This window comes from Gymnoscopelus braueri (genome assembly GCF_963280865.1).
Source record: "Gymnoscopelus braueri genome assembly, chromosome: 9".
In the NCBI taxonomy this organism is placed as follows: domain Eukaryota; kingdom Metazoa; phylum Chordata; class Actinopteri; order Myctophiformes; family Myctophidae; genus Gymnoscopelus; species Gymnoscopelus braueri.
Genome location: NC_137610.1, coordinates 14,137,246 through 14,161,379, shown reverse-complemented (window position 1 = coordinate 14,161,379; position 24,134 = coordinate 14,137,246). Strand labels below are relative to the sequence as shown.

General features: G+C 42.7%; 2 protein-coding genes across 3 annotated transcripts; one reads left to right on the top strand and one right to left on the bottom strand.

Annotated features, from left to right (window-relative positions):
- Positions 1 to 8: 8 nt before the first annotated feature.
- Positions 9 to 12,279, bottom strand: ddx11 (DEAD/H (Asp-Glu-Ala-Asp/His) box helicase 11). Of its 2 annotated transcripts, none has more exons than XM_080437963.1 (28): positions 12,168 to 12,279; positions 11,123 to 11,271; positions 10,761 to 10,988; positions 10,494 to 10,580; positions 10,253 to 10,395; positions 10,021 to 10,078; positions 9,520 to 9,627; positions 9,286 to 9,373; positions 8,690 to 8,895; positions 8,360 to 8,434; positions 7,828 to 7,905; positions 7,680 to 7,726; positions 7,498 to 7,577; positions 7,340 to 7,381; positions 7,159 to 7,226; positions 7,005 to 7,043; positions 6,723 to 6,873; positions 5,823 to 5,957; positions 5,539 to 5,651; positions 5,378 to 5,450; positions 5,049 to 5,152; positions 3,602 to 3,751; positions 3,150 to 3,218; positions 2,932 to 3,032; positions 2,075 to 2,159; positions 1,889 to 1,964; positions 1,365 to 1,519; positions 9 to 1,261 (listed from the first exon to the last, which is right to left on the bottom strand). In XM_080437963.1, the coding sequence occupies exons 2-28, from the start codon at positions 11,255 to 11,257 to the stop codon at positions 1,226 to 1,228; spliced, it is 2,730 nt and encodes a 909-aa protein (XP_080294089.1). In that variant the 5' UTR covers positions 11,258 to 11,271; positions 12,168 to 12,279; the 3' UTR covers positions 9 to 1,225. The 2 variants fall into 2 exon arrangements, with proteins under 2 accessions (XP_080294089.1, XP_080294090.1); XM_080437964.1 differs by lacking the exon at positions 12,168 to 12,279 and adding an exon at positions 11,608 to 11,743.
- A 1,074-nt stretch (positions 12,280 to 13,353) lies between these two features.
- Positions 13,354 to 22,596, top strand: fkbp4 (FKBP prolyl isomerase 4). Its single transcript, XM_080437571.1, has 11 exons — positions 13,354 to 13,818; positions 15,389 to 15,533; positions 15,627 to 15,769; positions 16,027 to 16,147; positions 18,589 to 18,745; positions 19,330 to 19,420; positions 19,502 to 19,585; positions 19,668 to 19,853; positions 20,604 to 20,747; positions 20,881 to 20,976; positions 21,113 to 22,596. Exons 1-11 carry the CDS (start codon positions 13,726 to 13,728, stop codon positions 21,185 to 21,187), a joined length of 1,335 nt encoding a protein of 444 aa, XP_080293697.1. The 5' UTR covers positions 13,354 to 13,725; the 3' UTR covers positions 21,188 to 22,596.
- The last annotated feature ends 1,538 nt before the right edge of the window (positions 22,597 to 24,134 follow it).

The window sequence follows — 24,134 nt, the reverse complement described above, 5'->3', positions numbered from 1 at the left end:
GAGCGGCCATCTGAGAACCAGAAAGTCTCCGGTTCGCTTCCCGTTCCTCCAGGCTTAAGTCTCCTGCTCGGTAGTTGCCCACTTGCTCTTAATAGTTAGGATGGGTACTTGCAGTGGACAAATTACAGTGCAAATGTACTTGGCAAAAACACAACTAAAAAGGGTAAACGGTGACATTTTATTACTTTAAACTGAACTGAAAGACGGTACGGTACGGAAATTGCACAATGGGATGAGACCACTTTTTTGTGAAAGGTTGAACTTCAGCCTATTTGATATCTGATATCGAGCAAATGCAGCCCTAAAGCATCGTATTTCACCTTTGAAGGGATTTCTGTGATGCTTAACATAAATCAAGCCTCAGGGAGCCAGTCATGCAACTGCAAAATACTATTTTAAACCATCATTAAAACCTGTGTGCTGTTGAGTGCTGTCATCCCTAGTAGGTAGAAGTTAATGGCAGCACTAGTGGAGAACAGGACACAGGTTGCCTAAATGGTGGCTTAAAAAGACTTATTTTGCACTTCACTACCTACGACCGTTTAGTCCCTCCAGCTTATTTTCTGATGTATTAAACAGGTCTTTTACAGTAGGACCACTTATTTCTCAATCAGGTACACCCTGTCCCACACAATTTCAAAAGGTCTCATGCAGAATATCAAAGTGTGTATATAAAATAAATCCATTTAAGTATAATTGTTAGTTTTTCTTTCAAGTTTCACAAATACAAACGGATGAACAATTATATCCTTGGAATATAACCGCTTCAAACGGAGTGGCACAATCTTGACAGAACCCTCAACCCACACACAGATACTCTTAATCATTTCACCATTTATTATATCATTACTGTCAGCCAGAAACCTTGTATCTTCGTATAGTTTTCTTAAATTGATTACCTACTTTGTTGTGCAAGAGTGTCATACGGAAAGAGCCAATCTACAAGCTCACAATGCGTAAAGATCTGATGCCTTGTGAGCTTGTAGATCTTATTAACAAGGGCTTGTGACTAAATAATGTTGGCTCCATTCATTGGATCACAGGTTCTTTTTTGCCATTTCCTGGAAAGTAACGGTTTTGGACATACATTGTTTCCACCTGACTGACAACATACAGTACATTTTTTATTATGCATCCCCAGTCTTTATCCTCACATGGTCCTAAATGTTCTGTTGGATTGCTGATATTGCACGGCTTCTGTGCCAGTTGAAATTCAATGGGTCTCCTATGTCTGCTGCTGTTTTCTCTTGTCCATGAAGAACTGAGCAAAGGAACATAAAAGGAAGAAGAAACGTCAAATTAACCCCCCATCTGTCCTATGTAATGATGTGTTTGCAGTGTACATGAGTGCTTACGATTCTCACCTTTCGCAAATTGGCAAAAGCGGGTCCGAATGTTGTGTGCGTTCTGACTTGAGCTCTGATCCAGTCGGGCAGTTTGGAGACCGTTGCAGGCCGAGAGTAACGCCTGTCACACAACACGATGGCGGCGTAGTCACCGCGGTGACGGATCGCTCTCCCTGTGGAAACCAGGAAGTGAAGTGTGCGTTAAGTAATAAATTACATTATTTATGGTTTATGCAATAGTGGGGCAGGGCTGTATGGAAAACATTGCTATATTTCTGACCAAATATCTCTATCGACCATAATGATATCGTATTGAGAGATTTTGAACTTATAAAATAAGGCTTAAGTGATTAACACAAGGAAAAGACCTTACTTAATAATACAATGTCCAAAATCCCAGATATCTAGTCTCATATCATTAATATAATATTGATATATTGCGATTATGTAATAGCAGTTATCAGTTGTCTGCCTAGAGAAGGTAAGTACATGGTTATTGACTAGTAATCTACATTACATCATTATTCCAATGTTTCGGTTACCTATGGATTGATTGACTGCCTTCATGCAAAGGTTTTCTATTAGGGATTGGCCGGGGCTCCTCCCACCAGTGTGAGGCTGAAATACAAGAACACAAAGTCGACCATGTCGTCTAAATATGGAATCGGTAGGGATCCAAGTAAAGCAGTGACAGTCAGATGAGCTTGAAGGAAGACAGACTGTTTTACCAGGTGCTTGTCCAGATAGGACATCTTCTCCTGTAGTTCTGGAGATTTTATGTTGGGATACGGCATTCCCACCATCACAATACACCTGCCATTATGTGGGAACACATACAGAGGTTATTAGATCATTTGGAGGGGGGGGGTACCATACGATACTACTTGTCTTGCGACACAGTAGCCTTGTATACAAGACAAAAACGAATGAATTACATACATAAAAACATGAAGACAAGAGCGATGATGTCCACTGTTCCGCTTATCCGTGGCCAGATTCTTAATTTAGCCTCAAAATCGACTGATGAACAAAGGACTTCTGTGGTCTGACTCTGACCTTATTGAATTTTGGAACTTTGTATCTCCTTTTGGAAGGTAGCAACTTCTATTCCCCATTCAAAACATGGTTGAAGTGATATTCCTTCAACCTATACTGATATTATATGTAGATGCAATATCATACATAGAATCATGTACAAAACAGTACAAATGTCTTAAATTATTTTGCGGTCATCAAACTACATGTTTGGAGGCTAAAATGAAATGGATTGACTTCAAAATGCGTGTTCCAGTAGGAGTGTGACGATTCAATCCAATATCCATCAATGATTCGATTCTGATTGATTCAGCAAAATGTAATCAATCTTCCCACAATTTGATCATTTTCAATACTCCCAAAACATAGAGCCCAACAGCTCTATAAATGTCAAAGGTAACGTCAACAGATTCCGTTAGATTCTCGAGACAAACAAGCTGAATGTAGGTTGAACAATTCTTTATCTTAGCATGTCTACCCATGTACTATGTGTTCAATTTGCAACACTGATTGAAAAGCAACAGTGTAGGGCATGTTACACATACAGTACCTGCCAAGGTCATCTGAGAAATTGATTCCCTCGCTCATCTTTCCTCCAACCACAGAAAACAGCAATGCTCCCGAAAGTCCACTGCCATCCACAGCACACCTCTAACCAAACATGGGATGGCGGGGAAGCAAGGTGAGGATATCATCACTTGTGTACAGGTGATACTGTAGTAGATACATAGAAGCTAATGTAAGTCTAATAATGAGTGTTATTTTCACCTGGATGCAGCGGGAGAACTCGCTCAGCACCTGTTCCACCTGACTGGCCTTCTTTGGCTCCTGAAATATCTGAACAGACACGCAAACTGATCTCAATCCAGTCATACTGGCTACAGTTCATACCCGTTACAGTTAAGTCAGTAACAAAAGTTAACCACTTAAACTCTATTCTTAGTAAACTAATACTTAACTAATGCTGTACCGAAACTCGACATTAGTTGCCCAGTGTCGGCTCTGTATTTGGTTTGTGCGTTTCCCCCTCTGCACCAAATCTCTGTGCTGAACATACTGTAGCCGACCTGCCAGCTCACACGACGCATTGTGAGCTTTTAGATCTGTATTTTCGGCGAATATTCCCCCCAGAATAGGGATGCTAGGGTTCAAGTGGTTAAGTCTCAATTTCAGTCTAATTTCAGTTTATTCAGTTATTCAGTTTGCGTCCTGTCTTGTACCTTCTTCTTGCTGGCCAGGCGGGCGAGGACTCCGCTGGTCTCCCAGTGGGTTGTAATCTTCCTGGTGTACTCGTAAGAGGGGAAAAAGCACACCACGCCGCCCGGAACCACGTTACACAAGTTGGAGAGGACACGACCCGTCTCGTCCATCTGTCAAACAAACACAGATGCTAGAGCATTTAGCAATACTGTCTGTTTGGAAGGAAAGCAGGCTGTCCAGCCCCTCTTTGCATTTTGATACGGATAGTAGAAATGGGACATGAGGTCATGAGGATAGTAGGGGAGGCGCAGGCGGAAAGATCCAAACCCGGCTGACTATGTTTGGCTCTTAAAGGGTTAGTTCAGATTTTTTGAGTATTTTCTGTAGGAAATACTTACCATTAATGTAGTGGTTGCAAAGGTATTAATTGATTGCCCGAGTCCCGTGGTCATGTTTGTGTCCAGAATCACTGCGCCGCGGCAGCCTACTCACGCACAAAATATATGACACAAACAATAGTACCATGTGACAGAGGGGTCGAAATTGAACGAAACCTGCTCTATATGGTAGAAATAGGTCAACAATACAAATGACGCTAGTTTTTTTAATTAATTTATTTTTAATGAGCGGCCCCCACCAAATCTACTAATCTACCGGAACTACTTCATATTCATCAGAACCGGACCATAACTCTTACCACGGGACTCGGACAATCAATTAATACCTTTGCAACCACTACATTAATGGTAAGTATTTCCTACAGAAAGTACTCAAAAAATCTTAACTAACCATTTAAGGCAAGTGTCCACTATGGCATCAAACATTTATTACTATAAATAGTTCACAGAAAATGCAATACTAAATAAAAACATAAGTGAAGGTTTCAATTATGAGATAATGCAAAGTGTTTATGTACAAAGTGTAAATGTGTTCTTAGTTATAGGCTCACACTTGTTAGTTTTGTATTCAACTGGAAGTATTGTATGGATCCCACTTTTTTTTTACCCCTTTTTCTCCCCAATTTAGTCGTTATACCAATTGATTCCTCCCCACACACATTGATGTGTGGTCACTGCTGTTGTATCCTACTGACTCACCTGCCAGTGAGGAGCCCCCACCGGGAGGACGTAGAGCCCTCCCACTCCAACACTCCCCACTGACTGGTGCCGCCCAGCCCGTAGGATTACGTGCAGTAACAATTATCACCCTCCCTGCTCGGCTTCCCTCCCCCAAACACACCAATTGTGTTTGTGTAGATGCTCGACAAAGCCAGATGTACCACAGTGGAGTCGAACCCACAACCTCTGCGGTGATGGGCGGGCAGACACTTTACCACTGCGCCACCTGAGTGCATGGATCCCACTTGTGAAAGCACATCTTTAAACTACGTTAAACTTCAACTGAGTGACAAAATGTTGTCCTCTTTCTGACCTTATTTATCTGAGTGAGTGAGTGAGTGCGTGTTACCATCCGTGGCGTATCTCTATTCTGGTAGGTAAACTCCAGCTCCTGGCCAGATGGACCACTACACAGCACCAGGGGTAGAATGTTCTCAGGAGGGATTACATGGCCTACAGGCAAAGCAAAAGATGAGTACAGCCTGCAAGGGGCTACAGATCAAGAAAAAGGCTGTGCCAAGCCATTAAACATTTTGTTAATGAATAAATCATACAGAACTAATACAATTTTAACAATTGCCAAAATATGCATTTTGAACACTCAATTAACATAAAATTAACTACTTTTTTAGCGCTCAGCTACTGCTCAATTTCAGCGTTTTCCAGATGGCCACTCACCACAGGAAAACTCAGCGATGCGCTCCTCTCCCACCCCAGCTGACAACAGCAGCTCTTGTTTGAAGTCTGACACCTGTGCAAGCATTTATTTATTTTACATTTACAAACTGACACACCGTGAAGAGCTGTTTATCTGCTGTAGAGGAATCCAATTTACTCACGGGCTGCATGGTCCCTCCGGCGACGATGACCGCTCTGCATTCTTTAAGCACTTTGGCAAAATAGACAGCTGGATTCAACAGCAGGAACTTGATGCTGCTCTCCGACAAAGTGCCTAAGAGAAAACATAAATGGTAAATGGTGCATTTATATAGGGCTATTATCCAAAGCGCTTTACATGGATTGTGCATTACATTCACCCACAAGAATGTAGCCTATATTGGCAAACTTGCAGTGTCAGATGTTTACAGTAGTTTGGTTCTTGTAAAGTGGAGGGAGAGAGTACCTTGTTTGTGCACCACCACTCTGCCATCAGTGTTGCTGTTGGTGAGAGCCATGAGGAAGCCCTCCACCTGCATCATAGGAGAGGCTGACACCACCTTCTCTGTTTCTAATGACCCCTGCTGGTCTGCTGGAGGAACTGCACACATAAGAGTAATGTAAAGAGGACTAGTCAAGGTAAGGGAGCTGAGTTAGATCAGGAAGAACAGTCTAATTTGAGTCCTGCTACCAACAGGGCTAAGGATGGAAATGTTGGTGTGACTGTCCAACACTTTGGACATTTTCAACAACAACAAAAAAGTCAAACTGCCAGTTGGTCTAGCGCCACCCTTACACATGATATCTAAAGGGTAAAGGGTAGATTGCCATGAAACTAGCTGAGTGCATTCATCCTCTACAGAGGATGAACCCTAAACACCCCCCATGGCCTCTCCTCTACCTCAGGTCAAAATATCAACTTTAATTCTTTCTTTAAGCTTCACTAAAAGAGCAGGTCACCACTTGGGTGTGGTTGGGTGTCTGGAGAAGCAAGGCTGCTAGGCGCTGGTATTGGGGCTTTTAGACTCTTATTTGTATTTTCAATTTATTTTAGACGATAATAGGATATCAAAATCAATTAAGTACAAAATGATAGTAATGCTCTAATATCTGAATCCAAACATCTTGAAATATAAGTTCACACAACAGTCAAAACCATTAGTTTTCATTTAAATAATATGGAACAAAGACCCTAAGTCACAATTTGGTTGTAAATAGCATACATTAGACATTTCTGCATGATGCATCACAAAATAAAATGAAATGCATTTTCTGCCGATTGATTAATTAATTGATTATTTAACAGTATATCATATCCTCCAAATGTCTTGGCTTCGCGCAACATGCCCTAGATAAATGCACAGACCTGTGGAGCTCTGGTTACTCTGTAGAGTTTGGAGGTATCGGCCGAGACCCTCAGTGCGTCGGTTCTCTTTGCTGGAGCTGGGTACAGGAGAAGGGGTGTGGGTGTGCACGGTCACGCCCGTCCCTGCGTACTTTTCCACGAAACCACACAGCTACAGAGACAAGAACGCATGAGTGACGCAACATTTAATCTTAAGGCATAATCACACATATTTAAAGGCCCACTAGATATGTCACGTTGCCAACATGAGAAACAAATGCAGAAACATTCTCTCCACTTAACTTTTCTGCTGACCATGCTCTTCTCAAAGTATCTCTGCAGCTTTAGTGGGAATAAGAATCGATAGAGAAGGAGACAAGACAAAAGACGTGATTTATGTGGTTGTCCTGTGGCATGGAACTACAGTTATGGTCATTGTTATATTGTTGCTGGCTACCTTGAACATGTTGATATTGTCGATTTGGGCTTTGAAGAGGAAGTCGTTAATAGTAAGCATCTCTGCTCCTGTAGGGACAGAGAGAGGACTTGTTAACACTTTCAACTGGATGTGTGCGTGTGTGTGTGTGTGTGTGTGTGTGTGTGTGTGTGTGTGTGTGTGTGTGTGTGTGTGCGCAGACCTGGTTGTGTTGTCTGGCGCTGTGGATTCTGCCTCACCGTACCTGTATAATTAGTATGTGACCAGAAATGTCACATGGTCAACAATTACCAGTCTGAACTATGAGCAGACAAGCTGTAACCAACACAACAACTCAAGCTGTAACCCAAACACACTCACCTCCCAGTACACGGACGAAGCCCTCAAGCACAAACACAATCTGTTTAATGTACATCAGGTTCTTGGCCTTCAACCTGCTCCTGATTGCGCATACACACACACATACACACAGCATTAACATCCAGTGTAGGGTGAGAGTACGTTTACCATTTGAATGCATCTGTGTTTCTGTCTCTACTCACTTGTAGCGTTCTTGATATTGAGTGAGCTGAGAATGGGCACGGCAAAGCTGCAGAAAAGACAATCTTTTAGCATAGTATCCTAACTTTAGCGTAGTATCCCAATTTTACATCTTACACAAGGTTGTGTGTGTGTGTGATGTATACACACCTGTGCTCCTGTGAGCTCTGTGCTGTGTATACAAGAAAGAGTGTCACTGAGGTTGTGCGCTTCATCTATGATCAACACCTGTTAAACAAGACATTTATTATGGACCAATGAGACAAGAAGCATTCGACACACAGCCCTCAACTCAAATATTAACTCAAAAACACCATACACGTCTGTAAAATAAAGTATAGAAATAAATTCCAATACGTTCTATAATAAGAGAGCAATGCAATTGGATTGATAAAAGGAACATCTGAATGATCAGTGGACTCAATTTGGAATGTTCCCTTATGTATCCAGTGTTTATGTAATTATGACTTTGTTCTGTAATAGACAGACTCTTTTAAGTGTTGATGCAAAGCTAAGGATAGAATACTCTGAGATTTGAGGGGGGGAAATACAACTACACTGAACCAAACACATAATTTAGCACACAATTACTCAATCAATCAGTGAGTAGACTTGCTGTAGAAACCAATCTTTAATCAAAATCACAAGTGATTAAATCCAAACTACAGACAAACATTCACACCTGTCCCTTCAGCTGAATCCCTGATGCCCGCCTTGTAGCTTCATGAAGAACCATCTGGTACGGCAACACCACCAGCTACAACAAACACACACACGCACACACAAAGACACAGACACACACCACACTGAATATGCTTGGCACATGAAAAAGGTGTGTACACCGTCATATGTATTTCATGGAATAATTCAAGTTGGGTTTTTTGTCACAGTTATTAGAAGCGGTACATAGGTACACCACGTGTGTGTACAGCACTGGAAATTCAAGCATATTACTCATTTAAAAAATAAGGCACCTGATTTCAATACAATCCCGTGGCTGGTGTTACAGTACCTGTGCAGGGGGGATGGCAAGGCGTGAAGCATAGTAAGGACATGCGTGGTTTTGCTTGCCCACAGTGGACAGATGCTCTATGTCATGGACTTCCCCCAGTATTTCGTCCCTCAGGTGCTGAAGTGCTGTGGCCCCGACATAGGGACACACACTCTTGGCAGTCCCACGCTTACGTTTCGCACCCTCCTCCTGATGTTTCTGCTTCTCTGTGGGATAAAAGAATATAGTCTGCTTGGAATCTGGCAAAACACCTGATAAGCTGCTTGGCGGCTGGGGAACTCACTTCAGTAACATTAGTATCTGTTTGTGAGCAGATATTACATTATTGTGCTCTTGCCAAATTTAAGACAGCAGGTAGAGTAGCTCTGGGAGAGGAGGTGTGTTATCTGTAAAAGTGAGACACTTCAAAAAGGGGACTCCATGAACAACTTAACCTGTCCTTGACCCATTACACTTTTACTCTAGCTGTGTGGTACAGTTTCATTGTGGGACTTTGATGCTTGAATGTCGCAGTATATTTTAAGCCCGTTTATCACACAGCACTAAACCAAAGCAGACGAAGCAACGCCATAATTCTCCATCTTCTGGACTCTCACCATGTTTGTTCTTCTGCATCTCCATGCAGCGGTCATTAATGCGCTGAGTACTGCCCAGGCTAAGCACTTCCTTGTTGATGCACAGATTCTGAAAAAGACACAAGACAAAAGAAAGTGGTTAACTGTTTATGCTACTCAATCGATTATTTTATTAAAATCTTTTATTTTTTAAGAGTGGAAAGGTAGAATCTGTTTGTCTGTGTGTGCAGCCACTGCCAGTAACATATATTGTACCTGCCGTGAGCCCAGTGTGACAAGACTTATGTCCTTGCTGAAGGGGCTCTTTTGAACCTCATGGACAAACTGGGCCAGCTGGGAGTGAGTCCGACTGCAGTAGTAGATCTGACAACATGCACACAAACAGTTTTTATACACAACGCTCATTGCCTTTGGGCCTATATTTGAGAGTAAGTGACAAACCAATCTCGCGTAGCCAGACGATCAGAAATCTCTCTAAATTCAATGAATGGGCTAAAACGGGGTGGAAACAAGTTGGTGGAAGAAAAGAAAAACAGCTTCACAGAACCAATGACTTCAGGGGCGTTCCTTCATATGGGATGGTGGTATCAGGATTGTTTTTCAAAGCAGTGGGCGTGGGTTTGTTATTTACCACTGGTTTGGATACCACTCTGGCATCCAAACCCATTCAATGAATTTAGATTTCCCCAGACATATCAGTGGGCGGAGAACTCTGATCGTCTGGCTACGCGAGACTAGTGACAGATGCGAGATCACTTTTGTGACGTGTTCTTCAACCAGGTCTTCATCATCATCATCTTCACCAGCATAAAATCTGTTGGTGCGGGAAAAAGAAATGCAAAAAAAAATCCTAATCCAAAATGTATTATAAGAAATGCTGTCATATAAAATATATGTTCATAAAAGTTCTCATAGCCTGCCCTTTAATACATTATAATCCTTACTCTGCTTGTAGCTTAACTGACACTTATTACTGGCCTCTCCTTACTTGCTCTTGGTTTTTGGTTTTGTCTCATCGTCGCTCTCGTAGTCTGCAATTATAAGCTCCTCCTCCTCTGGGTCTCCGGTCGCCTCCGCCGGACCTTGTTTACTGAGCTGGAGCAACTTGAAAGCCTCATCCTCTTCACAGCTCTACACACGAACGCACACGCAAACATGCACAAACCCACTGTCAGTCGCTGGCAGTATAGGGCTTTATAAATCAGCAGTACTGTGCGGGAACACCTCACCTTTCTTTTCCCTGCATACTTGAGTTGGACATTGTTTCGGATCAGTTCTAAACGTTCCTCCCGCTTCTGCCTTTTAATTTCATCCTCCTAATGCACATGCACGCGCACGCACAAACACACACACACACACACACACACACACACACACACACACACAGATTGATGCACAAAATGTCTGGGCTATAATACAGTGAGGCATAATTCTCAGAGATACAAATGGGGGTCACATCACATCTGAAACTCCCTGGTGCTAAACACTGACTCTACCTTTAGTTTGGACACCAAGTCCCGCTCTGCCTTCTTCTCCACAAAGTCTGTGATCCAGTCGGGCTCTGCAGAGGGGGTCTGAGAGGGACCTGTGGAAGAGAATTTTGTAGAAGTGGGGAGGAGGGCTGTTTCTTCTCTCTGTAGCAGAGCAGCTGCCTCCTGTCTCTTCCTCTCCTCATAATCCCTTAGCCAGCTCAGCGCTCCACATATCAGACTCAGAGACTTGCCCTGGAATTACACGCAGGTTGTACTGAGATTAATACATGTTATTTAATCATTGTAATTGGAATCCATCTATCAAAACATGCCAAATTTCCCCATGGGCATCAATGATAATGTTATCGTATATTGTTATTACACACCGTTCCAGTAGGACTCTCAAAGATGCCAACTTTGCCCTGTTCAAGTGTGCCATACAGGGCTTTCATGAACTCTTCCTGGATGGAATAGGGTTCGAAGGGAAATGGAAACTGGGGGCTGTCATTGCCATTCTCCATCCCAATGAGCGTACCTATAGTGGAGATGAGATGATACAACATTGGAGTGAGATCGAACTTAAAATCTAACACATCTACGATTGTGTTTAACTTCAGTTCAGACCTGCGCAGTCTTCATTATAATGGTAATTTCACGCTGATTGTACAACAATACTTGACTGGCTGCTATAAATGAGCCTTCAAGTCGAGCTAACCTGGCTAGCGTTCCACTAATAAAGTCATCTCAATGCTAATGCTAGCTCCGACGGAACCTCTCCCTCCGCTGTATAGCTCCGAGATGAGGTTCCTCGTTTCCCTCTGCCGTTTGAGCAGGACATTGTCGCACATTTTCCACTTTACATGTTTCTTACCCCTTTCTGCACATCGTATCCAAAAAGTTAAGCCTTTCCGCCATTCTCTCAGATGTTTTAAGTTCTAGCGCACCATAAAAGCTATCCAACGAGTTGAAGAAAGTCGGTTACATGTTTTTAAGACATTGCGCAAGAGTTGCGCCCGTCGAGATAACATTACTGATTCCCCTACTGGTCAAATGTTGAATTGCATCTTCTAATGCAAAATATTATGGAACCGGCTGAGGACCGAGGACAATTAAATACTTTCTTCAACTCGTTGGATAGCTTTTATGGTGCGCTAAAACTTAAAACATCTGAGAGAATGGCGGAAAAACTTTACTTTTTGGATACGATGAGCAGAAAGGGGTAAGAAACATGTAAAGTGGAAAATGTGCGACAATGTCCTGCTCAAACGGCAGAGGGAAACGAGGAACCTCATCTCGGAGCTATACAGCGGAGGGAGAGGTTCCGTAGGGGCTATGCTAATGCTAAAAGCAACGGTATTCCATGATGACAGTTCCCTGTTCAAGCAAGGCCGTATGGCAATGAACAACAACTATACGTATCTATATACTCACTCAGATATTTTAGACAGACAGTTCCTTTGTGAGGTATTTTTGTATGTTTTAACCCTCGGGTGATGATCGCTCAGTCAGTGTTCATCGAGCGCGCCAACACACATCAACAAACCCCGACACTGTCCAATGAGAAGCCACACAACTCATGGAGCAGCTGTTTTATCACAGCGAACCGCCCTCCGTGGAGGAGCTACGTGCCTGTATGACCATAATAGAACTCTAGCTCTGGTCCATAGCGTGAGACCGTGAGTTCCCCTGAACTGCGCCCCCTACACTACAGCAAACAGTAAACAGTTCGAGGGGTGGGGGGGCTTTGACTTTTACTGGGGTCAGTTCCGAATTGCAGCCACCTGGTTGTAGAGTAGTGCTCTTTTAGAGCGGCTTTGAAGGAAGGATTCACGTTTTTATAACTGTTGGTAGGGCATTCCACATTTGTGTGGCATAGCAGTAGAACGAAATCAACGAATTTAATTATTTGTTAGAGAGGCAAATCTGGCTTGAACGTGATTTGTGGAGCTCCCTCCTCTGGTGTTGTGATTGTGGACGTCATTGACGTTTTGAAGTAGTTTGACAGGTACATGGGTGTCTTTGACTTTGTGGTGTAGTGTATCTTGCAGACAAGGTCCATTGCAAGTTGCTGTACTGTACTGTCCTCTACCCTGAGCCATCCCACCCTAGCAAACTTCAAAGTGAGCAGGGGTTAAATGAGTTGAATATGTATGTAAGGCCAAGCAGTAGCCTGACCAGTTTATTTTGGGATGGCCTTGTTTTTAAAGCCTTTGTGGTGCTATGGTATCATGAGGTGCATGCATAGTCGAAGTGACTTTGGATGAGTGCTCCTGTCAGTGTATTCTTACTGACCAGTGAGGAGATCCTGTACAAAAAAAAATCTGTTCTTTGGTTGACATTTTTTATTACATTTGTTGCCATTTTGACCTCTTCTCCTCATCCTGTCGTTTAAATATCCGTCTGTCCACGCTAAATTCAACCTCGCGTAGTAATTAATCAAAAAATAAAGTGGGGTGGTTTAATAATGGTTTCACACCACCACATCACATTGGAGGTGGTCGCGTCGCTTGAGCGCCGCCCGCCCGCCCGGGGTGCACGTGAGACGGCATAGGTAACGCACCCACGTTCAGCTCATCCCTGTGGATCCTCCCCCCCATGTCTGGAAAGTTCTGTGCCCTTCCTTCAAGCAGCAGCAGCAGGCGGATGGATTTAGAAGTCCCTTAATCAGCAAGCAGAGCAACGTGGATCCGATCTCTGTCTGTCAGCCTCATACTGCTAGAAGACACTAGAAGGCTGTGACTGACTGGAGCATGTGCTGATTGAAGCGTGTGTGTGCATTCATTCACTAGTAACAGTGGAGTAACTAACTGTTGATTGGCAAGCTAACCAGTTAGCCACCATATATATCTGAGGGCTGCTTTACACTTATAGGCGTACTGATCAGTGCAGAAGTAGGTTGCCGATCAGTAACGTTAACAAGCGTTTTAGTTTCACTTAGATCTCACAGATCAGAACCAGAGAGAGGATCGAGGGGGTTCGATCCACCACAATGACTGCAGAGGAACAGACAAGTGAAGGACAACACAGCATCCCTATGGAGGGAGAGGATATAACGCCGAAGAAGGATGGGGGTGTTTTGAAGGTAAATTAACCTCATCATTCACTCAGCCAATTGCTCTATAATTAATCGCCACCTAGCTGAGTGCTTTCATGTTAGCATGGCTGTTTGTCACTCACTCACTCAATCACTGGCCTATTTTGGCTAAGCTAACGCTAGCACCGCCTGCTGGCTAAAGCCATAGATATATGGCTAAAGCTCCCAAAGCTATGCATGCATTGCACGGCAGCTACCAGATTAGCACGATCGCTAGCACACTTCAATCATGAACACACGTGGTTCATTCACAGTTTCGCTACCTTATTTCCTTAGCAAAATGTCTCAGTGCAAGTCATACGTGTCCAGTTTGCAATTTGACATTCGATATATCTGCCCAGGACACTATCCAACGCCTATGTGATCACTATCAGTTACCCATCTTCCTCATAATTGTAGAAGGCTGAGGAATGAACCGTGCAGCGCGCGCACACACACACACACACACTACTCCTCAATTTCAATTCAATTTTCAATTCAAAGGGCTTTATTGGCATGAGAAAACATACGTTTACATTGCCAAAGCAGAAAGCACAATACAACAATACAGCAATACAAAAAAGAATATGTACATTTGAAAGTCAGAATCTTCAATAGATCAATTTCTATGTACCAAGATCACTATAGTGCTCCTCACCCCTAGCCAAAAGCAACTCTTAGATCTTATTTTTCATATGTGGAATCTAGAGTTGCAATACCAACCCTTAACAGCCCATACATCCAAACATTATAAGTCCTATCTGATTGTATTGAACTACAAACTCGCCAACATTGCAGCTGTACGGAAAGCTTGAATTATCTTCTTTCCACCTGCAAAGTTTTTGTTTAATAAAAATCCACTGTAGACATGTTATTATGAGCTACTTTATGTCAATAAATTCCGTGCAGGTGATAATGTGCAAGTGTTGGAGTTTGGAAGCGCTCGTTGGAAATCACTCAATGGTCCTGCGTACCACCTGTTTCGAAATTGCACATAATGCAGGAGGAGGCAGGACGGTGGGTTATGGAAAACGAGCGCTTCCAAACTCCCAACACTTGCACATAATCACCTGCACAGAATGTATTGACAGAAAGTAGCTCATAACATGTCTAAGGTGGATTTTTATGAAACAAAAACTTTGCAGATAGAGGATAATTTCTTTGCGTACAGCTGCTGTTTGGATGTATGGCCTGTCAAGGGTTGGTATTGCAACTCTAGATTCTAGATATTAAAAATAGGATCTAAAGGCCAAACCGCACTAATGCAACTAGTCGCAACTCCTTGCAAGGTCAACCGCACCAATGCAACTCCTTGCAACTGCCATTGGGGATAATGGTTGCAAGGAGTTGCATGTTGCAAGGAATTGCATGGCGAAACATTGGTGTGGAGTGGGCTTTAGAGTTGCTTGCGACTGCCTCACCCCCGTCTTGATCTCCCTTGAACACACCATGGAGTTGAACAAAAAACAATAACCCTAACATAAATCTGGAGAATGGATATTATGCTAGTTGTTAATAAGTGAATTAAAGTCATCATCATTGTTTGTTTGCTTCCTTCCTCTTTTCTGTCTTTCTCCAGCTGGTGAAAAGGGAAGGCACAGGCACAGAGCTGCCTATGACGGGTGACAAAGTGTTTGTGCACTATGTGGGCACGCTTCTCGACGGAACTCCCTTCGACTCGAGCAGGGACAGGGGGGAGAAGTTCTCTTTTGAGTTGGGCAAAGGTTAGTTCATACTGTTGACACAAACATGGAAAACCACCTAATTGTATGCAATGTGTGTTCACGCCTATATTCTTCTTTGTGTTTGCACTGCAGGCCAAGTAATAAAAGCATGGGATATTGGTGTAGCCACGATGAAAGTGGGAGAGCTAAGTCAACTTATCTGTAAGCCAGAGTATGCTTATGGATCTGCGGGCAGTCCTCCCAAGATACCTCCCAACGCCACACTCGTGTTCCAGGTAAAACCGATTGGTTTACTATATGTTGCCTACAGCTTCTCGTTTGCATAAGTTGTGCTTAACCACACGAACCCTGGCATATCTATTTTGGCCTTGTCACTATAGATGGAAAAATAGCAGACGTACAAGCTCACAACGTGTCGCATCACAACACGTTATGAGCTTGTAGATGTGCTATTTTCATTGTACGACCGTGTCAGGCGTAAGTGGTTAATGGTTGATTCATGTTTTCCCCCTCATGCCCATGCGTATGACAGGTAGAGCTCTTTGACTTCCATGGGGAAGATATTACTGAGGAAGAGGATGGTGGAATCATTCGTCGTATCATCACCAAAGGCCAGGGCTACACCAAGCCTAATGAAGGAGCTTCTGTTGACGGTAGCTATCCACACAACTTGGGCTGCAACTATCCATTATATTCTTTACCATTATTCTGTTGCTATTTAATTTATTGAACAATCTAATATTTTTTATTTTACATATCAACAAATCGATTAAGTGTCATTTTACAACGGTGTTGTGCTAAAAGAAAATGGCACATATACACAAGCTCGTCATGTGTTGGTGAGGAGACACGTGATGACGCGTGACACGTGATGACAGACACGTATGGCTGTTTCTTTTTTTAAGCCATTTCGCAATAGTAGGCTGCAGCCTCTGGCTATTTAGGGGTCCTTGTTGGCATGGAAGGTTAGGGAACCCCTGGCATAGTTGACATTGGAACCGATTTTATAATGTAAGACCAGACATAAATGTAAAGCAGCTTTACTTATTTTCAGACATGGAGACATGACTAGAATCATATTTGAAATCAGGTCCTCGTGACTCACAAGGAGCTTATAGTCGGTGCACTAACTGTGTCACCAGGCATCCCCATTAAAATCTTATTGGATAATTCAATGTACTCACTGTATCTCCCAGCACTAGGAGACATATCACCTGCTTACAGCAGTAGTATGTATCTTGACCAGACCTATAAAAAAAAATGCCTTTTTGAATACAAAGCCTGCTATCCACATAAATCATGATCATCATAGAGAGAGAAAGAGAAAGCATGCGAGTATAAAGCTTCGGATTCCTAATTTATCATCTGTAGTACATAAAAAGAACAGATCTACAAACTAATAGTGTCCAAGGTTTAGGGGTTTCAAGTATCCTCTTTATTATTTATAAACAATAACTTAATACTTGAGCGCCAGAATAACATCTCTGTTTATTCTGTTTCACACAGAGCATAACAACTGTCCCCTCTTAATACATCACCAGCTTGTGCCCTTCTCCACTGGGTATTGCTAATAGAATCCAGTGTCTATGAGCTGACTGGACATTGTGAACTAAACTGAAAAATGTAAAGCCCATTTATACTTAAACGTATGACGTTGTCGCATGCTGAAAATAACCGATGTGCACGCTCATAACATGTTGCATCACGCTGCGGTCTGAGTTTGTAGATCCGCTATTTTCAATGCACGACACCGCCATACAACGGAGTATACACCAAACCCAAGCTGAACCTAGTGGGGGACATTGCGATAACAGCGCCTGGGGGAAAAAACATGGTCATGCAAACGCCAATGCGCTATTGCGGTCATGCTAAACGCCAATGCGCTATCCCATCGCCAGTCGGCACAACCCTAGCTACAAACAATGTTACAAAAATACAGGCGACTGATGCGTGGCCCAACACAGGTGGGCTTAAGGTGGAGGCCAAAAGTGAGGTCATGACTCATGTGAAGGGAATCCAGTACAGGTTCCCACTGTCACACTGACACTATTTAAAGATTTCTTTTGACAAAACGTGGCATGCAAAGTCAAGCCAGCACCCCTCACTGGCCTCCAGGACAGTACAAAATACATACACAAGTGAATGCATTTGTGGTTACCCTCAATGTGAGTCCACTTGATATGTAATCGAAACAATAATAACAGTAATGTATTTATACAAGTGCAGTGCAGATGTTTATGCTACTACACTCTGTACATTTTCAGCAAGTGCAATGTTTGTGTAATACTACTAATATTTATCTATACCCATATTGCTTTTCCAGCAGCTACATTGTATATCGTCACTGTCGGTCGGAAACCTTGTATTCTGTTATTTAGTCACAAGCTCTTGTTAATAGTTTTCTTTGGTTAAATAATAATAAAATCCACTGACAGACTTAACCACTTTCAAGCTGGCCTCCTATTTTGGGCATGTTATTATAGGCGAGTATTTTCAAAGACTTATAAAATTCATAAGAAATAGCAGATCTACAAGCCCACAACACACTGCCACACGACGCTGTGAACGATCGGCTTTTTTTTAATCAAATGTGCAAATCATTTATTCAAAAAATTATACTGTTAAATTCAGTAAGTTGTTTGTCATATCTGTCCGGACAATAAAGTCATTCTGATATGGGCTCTCTTGTCCTTTGGTCACACTGCCAGACAGAGATGCACAGACAAACCCTTACAGGATTTTGGTTCAGAAACATGTCAGTCTTTTCACCCACACACGTTTGTTGGGTAACCGGAACGCTCGCCCCAAAACATGCTTGCCCCCATTTTATTTGCGGACCGCTCGCCCCTAGCCATTCTTTTATTCTTTTATTTGTTTTACTGAGGGTAAGGTTGGGAATAAGTTTAGGGTTAAGCATAGTTTTACTGAGGTTACGTTTAGAAATACCTGGTGGTGACCGTTCCGACGTCGCTGCATTTGACCCGGGGCGAGCAAGTTTTGGGGCGAGCTTGCTTGTATTCGTTTGTTGGGCTCAGAATTTGTTCTGTTTCAGTGCCTAACGTCTATTGCTTTTCTATTTTTCCTTTTTTTATAGTGACTATTCAGGGGTCTTACGAGGGCCGGGTGTTTGACGAGAGAGAGATGAAGTTTGAGATTGGAGACGGAGAGGGCCTGGGTTTGCCAACCGGAGTTGAGAAAGCTATCATGGCCATGGAACAGGAAGAGGAGTCCCTATTCAGTATTAAGCCCAAGTATGCTAATTACTAGAAATACCATTTTCTCCTAACTTTGGGAGTGTCTCATGGCCCCAAGATATATGCATTTTCACAAAATCCTGTAAACATTTTGTAGTTGTAGAACTATGCTGTAACATGTTATCATTATTTTATGGGAATTTAATTTAGGTTTTAAGTGAATTGCTTTTCTTAATAAATATGTAATTATAATCAGTGTTGCATTGGTGAATCTATCTCTGGTGGGACGCTATTTTAAAGACATCACGCACACGTCGCTTAACACCTACACTACAGCTCACGCAATGGACAATTGATATGCATCTAAGCTCATTCCTTTGTTAATTCACCTGGTGTGACACCCGGCAGTCGCTTTGTAAACTTTGAGGTGTGATCTTAAGGGTTGTTTTTAATCGATGCATGTGTGTGCTCCTGCTCAAAAGACTGGTGGGACGGCGTGTTACAGCGTGCAATGACCAATGCAACACTGATTATAATTAACATTATTGTACTTAATAACAGACAGTATTATCAAATTCCAGGATTCTCTTACTGTCCGCAGATACCGTCACTTATTTTATTTTCTATTTTGTGCTTCACAGGTACGGCTATGGAAAAGCAGGACATGCGAAGTACAAGATTCCTGGTGACGCTATGTTGCAGTACAAGATCCTGCTGACTGCCTTTGAGAAGGTGCGTTGCAATTACAGAGGCAAACTCATCTCAGCTTCAGTCAACTGATGAACACAAACTAAATTATTTTCTGTCCTTTAGGCCAAGGAATCATGGGAGATGAACACGCTAGAGAAGCTAGAACAGAGTGCCATTGTCAAAGAGAAGGGAACTCAATACTTTAAGGTATGTGGTTGTGTGTTTAAAAGATGCAGACTGTAATAAATACTGAGCAATTTCAAGACCACGTGGTTTTATGTGTGTTTAGGATGGGAAGTACAAGCAGGCATCAGTGGCGTACAAGAGGATTGTGTCATGGCTGGAACACGAGTCTGGTTTGTTGCCAGAGGATGAGCCGAAAGCCAAATCGCTGCGACTGGCCGCGCATCTGAACCTGGCCATGTGCTACCTCAAAATGCTGGAGCCAAGTCATGCTCTGGAGAACTGCGACAAGGTATCACCTGAAAGCTAAATTTGAGGAAATATTGTAAAACATCACACACGTTTGAGGATATTAGAAAATGCATTTAGAATTTATGTTGGCCTACAAAACCTAGACTTCCATCATTCCACCCTCTTAAACAGATACAATTCAGAACGTATTTACTTTTTTAAATGGTATTTTAACCAATCTGTAAGGCGGAGTATGCTAATACAATATAACTAGCATATTTTCAGTGGTTGGAGGTGATCCCCCCCCCCCCCCCTACTCTTCCATTCAGAAATGTAGACCCTGGTCCTGGTGTCAGGTAGGACACCTTATTGGTTGACAATGTCAGTACATTTATTTGAAGCTATTGTATTTCAGACATTGTTGCAATTGTGCTGTCGAGGGAGGGAGACAATTAAGGCTTATGTTTCAGCCTTGATAAGCTATGCACAGATGGTTCACCAATGTGCTCATACATGTTAATAGGACTGCTAGCTTGTGTGAATATTACAGCGTAAGAAATACAGAGATTAGGGGCGCCGCTGGCCTAGTGGCTAAGGCGCATTCCACATCTCTAATTCAGCTTGACAGTGCGTTGCGGGTTCTGTTCCCGAGCCCGACGACCTTTGCTGCGTGTCACTCCCCGTCTCTCTGTCCTAGTTTCCTGTCTCTCTCTATTGTGTACTCTAAATAAAGGCAGAAAAGCCACAAAAAAAAATTTAAAAGAAGGAAACAAAATTAAAAGGAGATTATCACACTTTGTACCAACTGTAGGCTCTGGAGTTGGAAGACGCCAACGAGAAGGCTCTATTCCGAAGGGGAGAGGCGCGGTTTGCCATGAAAGAGTTTGAAAAAGCAAGAGGTGACTTCCAGCGAGTCATTCAGCTGTATCCGGCCAACAAGGCAGCCAAGAGTCAGGTGAAACACTATGAGCCTTTAAATACGATCATCTGGGAATGTAGAGTGAGAACTGAATTTTCTGAAGAATGTCATAACGTGTAGCTGTAGACGAGCAGCAAAACTCATGACATGATGTCATATATCCCGCCAGGTTGCTCTTTGTCAGAAACAAATCAAGGAGCAGCACGAGAAGGATAAGCGCCTCTACGCCAACATGTTCCAGAAGTTTGCTGATGCAGATGCCAAGGTGAGACTTGACTGTCCTTTTAGTTCTCTACAGCAACCATAAGGGGGCAGGATAACCATCAGTATTGGCAAGGCAGAGAAAAGGAACTGCAAGGTGTCAACTGCTAATGTGTGACTTCCCTTCTCTTGATGGACAGAAACAGGATGGCAAGGATGAGGTGAAAGAAAACAGCGGCGCCATGGAGTTTGAGAACGGCGGAGCACAGGAGTAGATGTTTCAGATGCTGTTCTGACTGTGTTACAGTCCGTATTTACGTCAGACTTTATAACTTCGGCCATTTGTGTTTTTAAGGTTTGATTGTCTGTGTGAGAATGAGTGTACCAATGAGAGCACTGACTATGTTCGTGTGTTCGCTGGCTTTCTATGTCTCTCTGCTTTCGCCATAGCAGCTGGCTGGCTGGGCGGGACTTCTCTAACTGGTGGCTACCCTAAGGGGGGTGGTCATGGTACAGTGTGCTCGCCAACCCTGTATCCATCCAATCCACAGCTTGGAGCTGTGCATGTGTTTTCACTGCTTGTCTGTTAGAAGATGTGTATAAAATTTGTCAACCCTCACCCGTCAAGGGCTAGACCATTCACCTTGCACTCCCCTCTGCCCCCCGTCCCCCTGTCTGTGTTCTCTCTCCCCCTCCACAGTCACCGTTTTGTGGACAAGCTGATAAACCTATTGAGCACCAATTCAGATGGCTTTACGTGTGTTATGTGTTGAGTTTTGAATGCTAGGGTGCCTGTGTCTTAAAAGTATGTAAGTAGCAGCACTGCAGACAGAAAAAGGCATAATGAGATGTTGGCCTGGTAAAACCCTCGGAGTTCAAGCTTCTTTCTTCGACCTAAAGTTGCAACTCCACTATAGCAGCCAGGATAACAAGACTGTTCTTCACTTTTATAATTACCTTGTTTTTTTGTTTTTTCATATTTTTTTTTGTGCTTGTAATTTCTGTATTAATTGTTAATGTTATGAATACAACAATGAATTACTTAACTGGAAAATGTGCGTGAAAGCAGCTAGTTGTCAGATAGTAGCTTCTCCTGGGCATACTCAAAAAGTAAGGCTCAGTTTTAGTCTTACTTTACTGTAAAGAATATATTATAATAATGTGCACATAAAGATTATCGGACCCACATGCTAAGCTTTAAACTAGAAGGAAATAAGAGCCAATTTTTTTTTGTCACCAAGACAACTGGAGGGCTGGTTCACCTGTGTTAACTACAACATTAATTACACTTCACATAATTGGTGAGCATTATTGGAGCTTTTTAGCAGAGGTCAGGAGCAGGACCACACCTCCAATCAAGTCACTTCCATTCACCTATAAATGCTCACCTAACCCTCTTCGGTCTCACATTCATTAATTTTGTTTTTATTTCAATAAATCTGTTGACCACATTCTGATTGACGGTGTGGTCCTTGCTAGTGAATTTGTAGTTATAGTTAAACTTAAGATTTGATCATGTTGGCTTTAGCAGCTTAGAGGAAGTGTGTTAGGGGACTATAATTTGGAACGGGCCAGGCAGTGGGGTGGATTTGTAGTGTGTACTAGTTCTTTGTTGGAATGGTCACTCCTTGTCCTGCCCTGACTGAAGGATCCAAAATATAACTAATAAACTGCATCAAGTTGACTTAATTTGTTTGTTTGGCCTTTTCTTGACATCAGTCAGTTGTGTTCCTTAGTTTCTGGCTGTCATTCTTCTGTGGCTCTGTAATTCACAAACCGTAACAGCCATTTTTGTCAACAGATAGCACTCATAGTTCACTGAAAAATTTACCCTGCCTCTTTTTTTAGATGAGTAGTTGCCTTTGTGGTCGTCTTCTTTTTTTGGGGGGGTGGGCAGGCTTGTATGCCTTTATTGATAGGACAGTAGACTGACAGGAAACGGGGTGAGAGAAGGGGAGTGACACGCAGCAAAGGTCGTCGGGATCGGGACTCGAACCCGCGACACGCAGCATTGCCGCCTAGGGTGCCTGGACCGCCACGCTGTGGCCCAGGCCTGGTTCATACATCTGAAGTGTATTGATTTGTCTTACTTGTTGAACAAAACGTGCCAATGCAAAGATTAAATTGGAAAGTTGGACCCATGGCGGAGGTAACAGGGGTTTGCCCAAAAAGAGACGTGACCCCCGTTAGACTGGGCTTTTTCATAACCTCTCTGGTTGCCTGTCAAGAAACTAGTCTATTGTGCCGGTACTGTCCCTCCTGGATATGTGATCTAGTCATTGTGTTCTATCCCAGGGCCATCGGTGTCAGTTTACGGATGAGAGCTCTTCACTTTAATTAGGGTGTCATGCTGCACTGTTTAACTCTAATGAGTGTGGTAAAACTTGTACAAAAAACTTATCATTCACACTCACAGTTTAGGAATGCTATTTTGTTTTTAAATATCTGTCTCCCAAATTCCTTAAAAGTGTTTTAGTATATGAATAAAGTTTAAAGATTGCACAGAACAAAAAAAAAATTTAATTAGGAATCTAGTCCTTGAATATACATTTCTACTGGCGTCTTATCTCTTATATCTTATTACTTCTACAGAGAAATACACAAAGTATTTTAATAAAAAATAAATAAGTGCCTGTTCTGAGTGTTGCAGATGCTTTCCAAGCCACCATCCAGTCCTTACCTAGGGAGGGTAATTGAGCTATTGTCGTCTTATTGTTTGGCTATTCAAAACATATAAATTCCAACTTATTCAATGTAGTAATTTATATGATACACAGTACAATCCCAAACCAAATTAGTTTATTTGCCTTTTACAAGCCCAGCCTTTTAACAAATGACCCCTTGACCCTCAACTGGACACAGAAAAACATATCAGAACCTCGCTAGGCAGCAGACATCAGGATGGTCATGGTATAGCTCATTTGTACAGGTAGGTCCCTCAGGAAGACGTGGGAGGTTGGGAGATTTGCTCACACAAATCTCCCACAAGGTGGGAGTGCATGATCTAACCATGCCCCTGGTTGATTGTGTCCAATCTGTCCATGCCACGCCCAGGGGTTAGAAAGGCCTGTTCCACATACACTTGGGAGATGTTATCAATCAGCCTGTGCGACAGGGTCTGTTTACCCAGACTGATACGCAGCACCTCCAGCTCAGCCTCAAGTCTGTGAGGGGGAAAGCGGACGAAACTATTCCACCTCCAGCAGTATCTGGTTGACTACC

Bases quoted from the DNA above. Each gene is read 5' to 3' on its own strand.
- ddx11 (XM_080437963.1), bottom strand. From the start codon at position 11,257: ATGGAGAATGGCAATGACAGCCCCCAGTTTCCATTTCCCTTCGAACCC. The intron at 7,906-8,359 runs GTGTGAATGTTT...CTTGTTTAACAG, and splicing joins GGATTCAGCTGAAGGGACAG to GTGTTGATCATAGATGAAGC. The intron at 3,752-5,048 runs GTAACACGCACT...TTTGTTTGACAG, and splicing joins ATAGAGATACGCCACGGATG to ATGGACGAGACGGGTCGTGT.
- fkbp4 (XM_080437571.1), top strand. From the start codon at position 13,726: ATGACTGCAGAGGAACAGACAAGTGAAGGACAACACAGCATCCCTATG. The intron at 15,534-15,626 runs GTTAGTTCATAC...TTTGCACTGCAG, and splicing joins CTCTTTTGAGTTGGGCAAAG to GCCAAGTAATAAAAGCATGG. The intron at 19,854-20,603 runs GTATCACCTGAA...TACCAACTGTAG, and splicing joins CTCTGGAGAACTGCGACAAG to GCTCTGGAGTTGGAAGACGC.